This window comes from Chrysemys picta, chromosome 10 (assembly GCF_011386835.1).
Source record: "Chrysemys picta bellii isolate R12L10 chromosome 10, ASM1138683v2, whole genome shotgun sequence".
NCBI classification, from domain to species: Eukaryota; Metazoa; Chordata; order Testudines; family Emydidae; genus Chrysemys; species Chrysemys picta.
The window spans coordinates 34,090,256-34,099,270 of NC_088800.1; the positions used below are offsets into that span (position 1 = coordinate 34,090,256).

At 52.1% G+C, this 9,015-nt stretch overlaps 1 protein-coding gene across 1 annotated transcript; it reads left to right on the forward strand.

The window, feature by feature from the left end:
* Positions 1-3,687: 3,687 nt before the first annotated feature.
* LOC135973950 (myb/SANT-like DNA-binding domain-containing protein 2) lies at positions 3,688-5,984 on the forward strand. The gene is made up of 2 exons (XM_065559535.1): positions 3,688-4,350; positions 5,376-5,984. Exons 1-2 carry the CDS (start codon positions 3,810-3,812, stop codon positions 5,597-5,599), a joined length of 765 nt encoding a protein of 254 aa, XP_065415607.1. The 5' UTR covers positions 3,688-3,809; the 3' UTR covers positions 5,600-5,984.
* The last annotated feature ends 3,031 nt before the right edge of the window (positions 5,985-9,015 follow it).

The window sequence follows — 9,015 nt, forward strand, 5'->3', positions numbered from 1 at the left end:
TGTCCCCTTTATCGGGAGTGCCCACTACACCCATCTCACGCAGTCCTCGGCACGAGAAGGGGGAGCATGTTCCCAGCTGAACGGCGTTCGTCCAGGACTCACCGACCCCAATTCCAGGATGGGGGAATGACCTGAGAGAGAGGTCACCATGTAGCCTGCAATTATCAGTGGCTTCTGGATTCCTCTGGGAAAGGGTTAACCAGGGGCTTAGTTTAGTCCACACTTGGCTTTCTTGGCAGTGCTGGACTCTGGTGGCAGGGAGGTGTCCAGCTCGCACCCTTTCACCTGGCAGGGAAAGTGCCCTAAAGGTTAGGATGTTCTCACAGGCTGTCGTAGTTACTGGGACCTTGGCAGGGAGGATTGGTGGCTTGTGGGGCATCGGATACCTCCCCTCCTCCTAGAGCTGTGCAGTAACCAGAACATTACCCCCGCGAGGAGAGGGTTTCGGGGACCCTGGGATCTTGGGAGCCAGGGCTTCTCTCAGCAGCCTGGAAGCCCAGGCCCCCCATCAGCCTGTCAAGCAGGTGGGCAGGCGGGCGAGCTGGCAGGGAGCTAAGCAGCTTTCCGTGCTAAACCTGCCTGCTTTCTGTCTGAAGGTTTGTCCAAATCGACGTGTTCCCACGAAACGTTTGGATTTTGACAAGCTGGCAATTTCTGATGGAAAAACGGTTCCACTGGCAAATTCTGACCAGCGCCTCTCCTGACCGCACAGCTCCCTGCATCTTTGCTGAGCGTGGAATCAGAATGGACTTGACACAGGTGGTTGTGCCCTGGGATGCCATCTCAGGCCAGCTCCCCCAGTGCTCCGGCGCTCACATTCTCCTAGTGGTGACGTCTGACCCTGGGGAGATGAAAGGCCTCTGCGGGTTGTTTCCTGCAGTGTGAGCTTTGGCTGCAGGCTTCTGTCCCCAGCCATGGCACGAAGGAATCTGTCTAGCCAAGCTGGGCGTCCTCCCTCATCTGTGGTCAGAGGTCACACGGGCCCTTCCAGTGACAAGGTGGCAGCATCTGGCCCTGGGAAAACAGACATCTGCTGTGTGCTCACCTCAGAGATTTCTTTCTTTCTGCAAACTGAAGAGGCCTCTCTCCTGTAGCCTCAGCAGAGGCTGCGAGGAGGCCAGCAGACCCGGTGGCCCCCTGCAGACTGGGGGAGGCCCTGACCAGTAGCTCTAAAGGCCAGAAGACCCCACAGGACAGGTGGGGAATGGGACTGTGACGTTACGTTGCTGTTCCATGGTTCCTTTCTCCTAGGGTTACCATATTTAAAAAAATAAAAAAAAGAGGACACTCCACGGGCCCTGGCCCCGCCCCAAGTCCACCCCTACTCCGCCCATTCCCCCAAAGTCCCCGCCCTAACTCCCCCTCCTCCCTCCCAGCCACACGAAAAAGGCTGCCCAAGCACTACCAGCTTCACGGTTTGCTGGGCAGCCGCCAGACCCTGCGCCCCCGGCCAGCGCTTCCCCAGCACAGCTGGAGCCCGGGAGGGGAAGAGCCCAGCCGGGGGCGCAGGGTCTGGAGGCTGCCCGGCAAACCCGTGAAGCCGGTAGCGCTCGGGCTTTGGGCAGCCCCTATGCCTCCGGACCCTGCGTCCCCGGCCGGGCACTTTCCCTCCTGGGCTCCAGCTGCTCTGCTCCTCCCCTGACTCTTTGTCTCTGTTTAAGAGCCAAGCTGCCCGAGCCAGCGCTACGGGCTTCGGGCAGCCCCCTTGCCTCCGGACCCTGCGTCCCCGGCCGGGCACTTTCCCTCCTGGGCTCCAGCTGCTCTGCTCCTCTCCTGACTCTTTGGCTCTGTTTAAGAGCCAAGCTGCCCGAGCCAGCGCTACCGGCTTCGGGCAGCCCCCTTGCCTCCAGACCCTGCGCCGCCGGAGCAGAGCAGCTGGAGCCCGGGAAGGGAAGTGCCCGGCCTGCGGCTCAGGGTCCGGAGACACGGGTGCTGCCCGAAGCCAGTAGCGCTGGCTCGGGCGCTTGGCTCTTAAACAGAGCCGAAGTCTGAGTCAGGGGAGGAGCAGAGCAGAGGGAGAGGAAGTGCCCGTCCGGTATTTTTCCCGGACATGTTCGGCTTTTTGGCAATTCCCCCCGGACGGGGGTTTGATTGCGGAAAAACCGGACGTATCGGTAACCCTACGTGACTGGTGCCCGGGGCCGGGGGCGCAGCTCCAGCCCCAGGGGGATCCAAATCCGGACAGTGCCGGCTCCCCGCAACGCGCTGGCGTCCACAACCCCTGGAGGGCGCCCCCCAGCCCTGCGATGGCTGCCAAGCGGTGCCCAGAGACACCCCCGACCCAAAGGACAGGGGCTCGCGCCCCCCCTCCTCCGACGGCTTGCTGCCTCACGGGGCAGGTTGGTCGCGTCGCAGGAGCCGCTGGGAGTTGTAGTTCTCGGCCGCTCCCCTCTCCCGGCTCTCCCTGGAGCGTGAGGCCCGGCCGGACTACAGCCCCCAGCATGCCCTGGGCAGGAGTGAGTGTCGCACCGAGATGATGTCACAGCGGGCGACCAACACACACAGATTCGGAGATCCTAGCCTCCCTATTTCCCCGGACATGTCCGGCTTTTTGGCAATTCCCCCCGGACGGGGATTTGGGGACCAAAAAGCCGGACATGTCCGGGGAAATCCGGACGTATGGTATCCCTATGCTGGGGCCCTCTTTCTATTCAGAGATTGCACGGCCATCTCTGCTGGAGAGCTCTGCATTGTTGCCAGTGCTGCTGAGCTCGCCACGATGTCCAAACAGGAAATGAGATTCAAACTGCCCAGACAGGAAAAGGAATTCAAATTTTCCCGGGGCTTTTCCTGTGTGGCTGGTCAGAGCATCCGAGCTCGGACTGCTGTCCAGAGCGTCAACAGAGTGGTGCACTGTGGGATAGCTCCCGGAGCTATTACCGTCGATTTCCATCCACACCTACCCTAATTCGACATGGCCATGTCGAATTTAGCGCTACTCCCCTCGTTGGGGAGGAGTACAGAAGTTGAATTTAGGAGACCTCTATGTCGAACTAAACAGCTTTGTTGTGTGGACGGGTGCAGAGTTAATTCGATTTAGCGCTGCTGAATTCGACATAACCTGCTAGTGTAGACCAGGCCTTAGTCAACACATGATTAAAAACTAAAAATCTTTGCCTTGTGCTAAGAAGCTCACTCAATGTGAAGTCTGGCAAACGAGAGCAGTTTTCAAATGGCGAGTGCCCTTTGACTAGTCCTGGAATTGTCAGATGGTTTGGCAGGAGCACTAGTGGGAACTAAGATGGCACTAGCCAATTACCGGTAATTTGTGACCAAGGGAGGTTTGGAACTCAGCTCTCCATTGGTGAAAAGCTAGCCTGTTAAGTCCATCTAGCTGTGAGCATGTTACAAACATGTTGGGGTAGATACAGGGAAATGCTTGTGTGAATCAATGACACCCCCAAGCAAAGAGATATGCTTTAACTTTGGCCTGGTCTACACTATGACTTTAATTCGGATTTAGCAGTGTTAAATCGAATTAACCCTGCACCCGTCCACACAACGAAGCCATTTATTTCGAAATAAAGGGTTCTTAAAATCGATTTCTGTACTCCACCCTGACGAGCGGAGTAGCGCCAAAATCGATATTGTCATTTCGAATTAGGGTTAGTGTGGCCGCAATTCGATGGTATTGGCCTCCGGGAGCTATCCCACAGTGCACCATTGTGACCGCTCTGGACAGCAATCTGAACTCGGATGCACTGGCCAGGTAGACAGGAAAAGCCCCGCGAACGTTTGAATTTCATTTCCTGTTTGCCCAGCACAGGAGAGCATAGGTGACCACAGAGAGCTCATCAGCGCAGATAACCATGCAGGCCGATAATCGAAAAAGAGCACCAGCATGGACCGTACGGGAGGTACTGGATCTGATCACTATATGGGGAGAGGATTCAGTGCTAGCAGAACTTCGTTCGAAAAGACGAAATGCCAAAACTTTTGAAAAAATCTCCAAGGGTATGATGGAGAGAGGCCACAATAGGGATTCAGATCAGTGCCGCGTGAAAGTCAAGGAGCTCAGACAAGCCTATCAAAAAACAAAGGAGGCAAATGGTCGCTCCGGGTCAGAGCCGCGGACATACCGCTTCTACACCGAGCTGCATGCAGTTCTAGGGGGGGCCGCCACCACTACCCCACCTCTGACCGTGGATTCCAAGGCGGGGATAATCTCATCAGCTACACCTGAGGATTCTGTGGACGGGGAAGAGGAGGAGGAGGAGGACGAGCTTGCGGAGAGCACACAGCACTCCGTTCTCCCCAACAGCCAGGATATTTTCCTCAGCCTGACTGAAGTACCCTCCCAACCTTCCCAAGCCAGTATCCAAGACCCTGACCCCATGGAAGGGACCTCAGGTGAGTTTACCTTTTAAAATATAAAACTTGTTTTAAAAGCAAGCGTTTTTTAATGATTACTTTGCCCTGAGGACTTGGGATGTATTCGCGGCCAGTACAGCTACTGGAAAAGTCTGTTAACGTGTCTGGGGATGGAGCGGAAATCCTCCAGGGACATCTCCATGAAGCTCTCCTGGAGGTACTCCAAAAGCCTTGCCACAAGGTTTCTGGGCAGTGCAGCCTTATTCCGTGCCATGCTTGCAGCAAGTAATCTGGTATCATTGCATGACAAAGCCTGGCAGCGTATGGTCCCGGTGTTTGCTGGCATTCAAGCAACATCCATTCTTTATCTCGCTGTGTAATCCTCAGGAGAGTGATATCGCTCATGGTAACCTGGTTGAAATATGGGAATTTAATTAAGGGGACAGAGGTGGCCGCTCCTACTGGGCTGTTTGCCTGTGGCTGAAAAGAAATCCTTCCCTGCAGTTAGCCAAGCTCGGGTGTTGGTGGGGGATTGGCCCAGAGCTTTTCACGTTTGGCTAGCAGGGAGCTTCCCTGATACCAGCCACGCGGTGGGGGGAGGGGTAAAGCGATCATCCCAGAGAATTCATGGCGGGGTGGGGGATGTTAGTTTGGTTCCTGCAGGGATCTTCCCTGATACCAGCCACGTGGTGGGGGGCGGGATAAAGCGATCATCTAGAGAATTGGATGGGGGGGGTTAGTTTGTTTTCTGCTGCTGAAGGTTAACAGGAAAACCGCAGCACTCAACGGGCTTTGCTTGGTATGTGGGAAAGGAGGGCGCAGAAGCCAAAAGACAATGGCTTACCATGGCTGCATGCAAGCTGAATTCTGTTGCCCGGACCTGCATCTGTGATCTCTAGCAGCAAAGCCACAGGCACTCAATATTAAGAGGCAAAATGCGACCTTGCACAGAAATCACATGTGCTATGTAATGTGAATAGTGTTGGTCACCGTGAAGGAGTATAAGTATTGTTCTGCAAAATGTATCTTTTTAAAAAATTATCTCCTTTTTTCCCTCCCTCCAGCAGCTGCAAATTCTTCAAGCCTCCCTCTTCCGTCCCGAAGGCTATCTCAGATAAGGTGTCGGAAAAAGAAGACGCGAGACAAGATGTTCACAGAAATCATGGAATCCACCCACAGTGAAAGAGCTCATCTGAATGAGTGGAAGGACACGGTTTCAAAGTATAGGAAAGAAGCCAGTGAACGTGAGGACAGGAGGGACCAACGTGAGGAGAGACGCTCGAAATGAGAGGTGGCGGCAGGAAGTTCAGAGGAGGCAGGATGCAACGCTGGGGCTGCTGCGTGAGCAAACAGACATACTCCGGCGTCTGGTGGAGCTTCAGGAACGGCAGCAGGATAACAGAGTGCCACTACAGCCCCTGTATAACCCCTCTCCCCCGTCACCATGTTCCATAGCCTCCTCACCCAGACGTGTAAGAATGCGGGGGGGGGAAGGGGGAGGCTCCGTACACCCTCCAATTCCACCCCAGTGGACAGCCCAAGCAAAAGGCTGTCATTTTTTTAACCTTTTTTTAGTGGCCTTTTCCTTCCCACCGATCCTCCTCCCAAACCCCACCAGGGTTCTCTCCCTCTTTTTATAATCAATTAATAAAGAATAAATGATTTTTAAACGATAGTGACTTTATTTCCTTTGAAAGCAAGCTGGGGAAAGACGGAGGGTGGGTTCCTTACAGAGAATGAGTCAATAAAGGGGGTGGGTTTTCATGAAGGAGAAACAAACAGAAATTTCACACTGTAGCCAGGCCAGTCATGAAACTGGTTTTCAAAGCTTCTCTGATGCATAGCACTTCCTGGTGTGCTCTTCTAATCGCCCTGGTGTCTGGCTGCGCGTAATCAGCAGCCAGGCGATTTGCCTCAGCCTCCCACCCCGCCATAAATGTCTCCCCCTTACTTTCACAGAGATTGTGGAGCACACAGCAAGCAGAAATAACAATGGGGATATTGGTTTGGCTGAGGTCTGAGCGAGTCAGTAACGACCGCCAGCGACCTTTTAAATGGCCAAATGCACATTCTACCACCATTCTCCACTTGCTCAGCCTGTAGTTGAACAGCTCCTGACTCCTGTCCAGGCTGCCTGTGTATGGCTTCATGAGCCATGGCATTAAGGGGTAGGCTGGGTCCCCAAGAATAACTATTGGCATTTCAACATCCCCAACGGTTATTTTCTGGTCCGGGAAGTAAGTCCTTTGCTGCAGCCATTTAAACAGAGTAGTGTTCCTGAAGACGCGAGCGTCATGAACCCTTCCCAGCCAGCCCACGTTGATGTTGGTGAAACGTCCCCTGTGATCCACAAGTGCTTGCAGCACCATTGAAAAGTACCCCTTGCGGTTTATGTACTGGGTACCCTGGTGCTCCGGTGCCAAGATAGGGATATGGGTTCCATCTATCGCCCCGCCACTGTTAGGGAATCCCATTGCAGCAAAGCCATCCACTATGACCTGCACATTTCCCAGAGTCACTACCTTTCGTAGCAGCACCTCAGTGATTGCTTTGGCTACTTGCATCACAGCAGCCCCCACAGCAGATTTGCCCACTCCAAATTGATTCCCGACTGACCGGTAGCTGTCTGGCGTTGCAAGCTTCCACAGGGCTATCGCCACTCATGTCTCAACTGTGAGGGCTGCTCTCATCTTGGTATTCTGGCATTTCAGGGCAGGGGACAGCAAGTCACAAAGTTCCATGAAAGTGCCCTTATGCATGCGAAAGTTTCGCAGCCACTGGGAATCATCCCACACCTGCAACACTGTGCGGTCCCACCAGTCTGTGCTTGTTTCCCGGGCCCAGAATCGGCGTTCCACGGATAGAACCTGCCCCATTAACAACATGATCTCCAAAGCACCGGGGCCCGTGGTTTGAGAGAATTCTGTGTCCATATCCATGTCCATGTCCATGTCCTCATCACGCTTGTCGCTGCGCTGCCGTTGCCGCCGCCTCCTCGCCTCGTTTTTCTGGTCCTGGCTCAGCATAAACTGCACGAGAACGCGCGAGGTGTTTACAATGTTCATGACTGCTGTCTTGAGCTGAGCGGGCTCCATGCTTGCCGTGGTATGGAGTCTGCAGTGTTCACCCAGGAAAAAAGGCGCGAAATGGTTGTCTGCCGTTGCTTTCATGGAGGGAGGGGTGAGGCTGTACCCAGAACCACCTGCGACAATGTTTTTTGCCCCATCAGGCACTGGGATCTCAACCCAGAATTCCAATGGGCAGAGGAGACTGCGGGAACTATGGGATAGCTACTCACAGTCCAACGCTCCGGAAATCGACGCTAGCCCCAGTACATGGACGCACACTGCCGAATTAATGTGCTTAGTGTGGCCGCATACATTCGACTTTATACAATCTGTTTCCAAAATTCGAATTATATAAATTCGGATTAATCCCGTAGTGTAGACATACCCTTTAACTTCCACCTCCTTTTCTTCTGACCACAACACTAACCCACCCCCATTACTAGTGCCAGGATTTGCAGAATCCCTTGTCTGTAATAAAAGAAGACATAGTGTGCTGTAAAGGGAGGATTACTTATATTTGCAAAGGGACATACTTATATTTGCATTCTGTAGACTGAACACCCATTGTACTGATAAGTATATTTACTTAGGGTCCCTAATCTCAAACATTTAATTAGCACTGCCTCAACAACTCAAAGCTTTAAGTCACAGTCAGACATTTCCCAGCATTGAAACAGAATCATCATTCCTAAAACTCCTAATGGATCAAAATGTAGTTCTAAACATATATCTCAAGGTACTTGTTAAAATGAGCACTGTAGCAGGGGAACAGATGTAAAAGCAAATGCAATCTTTTAGTTAAATGGTAATATCAAATACCATTATCCTTTGTGCTAGGTCATTGTTAGGCCTTAGTTGTTTCTCTATTTTTCACAGTGAATCTTCATTATGCAATTCTATTTCCTTAAATTCTCCCTCTAGATATAGATAATTACATATACATGTGTATCTCTAGCATGCTTACTTTAAAAGCAATGCATTTCTAATGCAACCATCAATGCAGGATCCAGAAATATTTAGCTAAACCAGCCCCTGTTCTCATTTACTAAACTACAGTTCCTCTTCATTGAATGCTGTTGGAATTTCCTGGAGGCAGAGCAATATTGTACCCTCAGCAAACCTTCCACATGTTCTATATTAGGTGGCTCTGTTAAATACCAAATTTCCACCTGTTGCCTAGGAAAAAACACTCCCATTTGGCATGGGAAAACAGAGACGGGGCCCCCAGTTAATGTTTCTTATAAAAATAGAATTTACATACTATGTGCAATACATTTTTCTGAATTCCCATGTTTGTTGATTTCTTATGAGTTTCACATTGTAACTGCTGGCACTCAATGTTTGAGTGATGAAAGACTGAGAAGTATATAAAGGTGTGATAGAGACAGGAGGTGAAAGCCTACCGAAGTCACTAGCAACCTGCAGCTCACGCTGTTAAAAAGCCAATAGTGTTATTTTGCTACTTGCTACAGTATTTCTGTTACAACAGCCCCGGGCACATAAGGCCCAAACCTGCTCCCAGGGTCTCATCCTGCTCTTACTCTTACCTGTTCTTACTCTGTAGAATTCTTATCCAGAACATGAGTGGCAGTGACATATAACTGGAAAACTGGTAATCAGCACATATAGCAAGGTG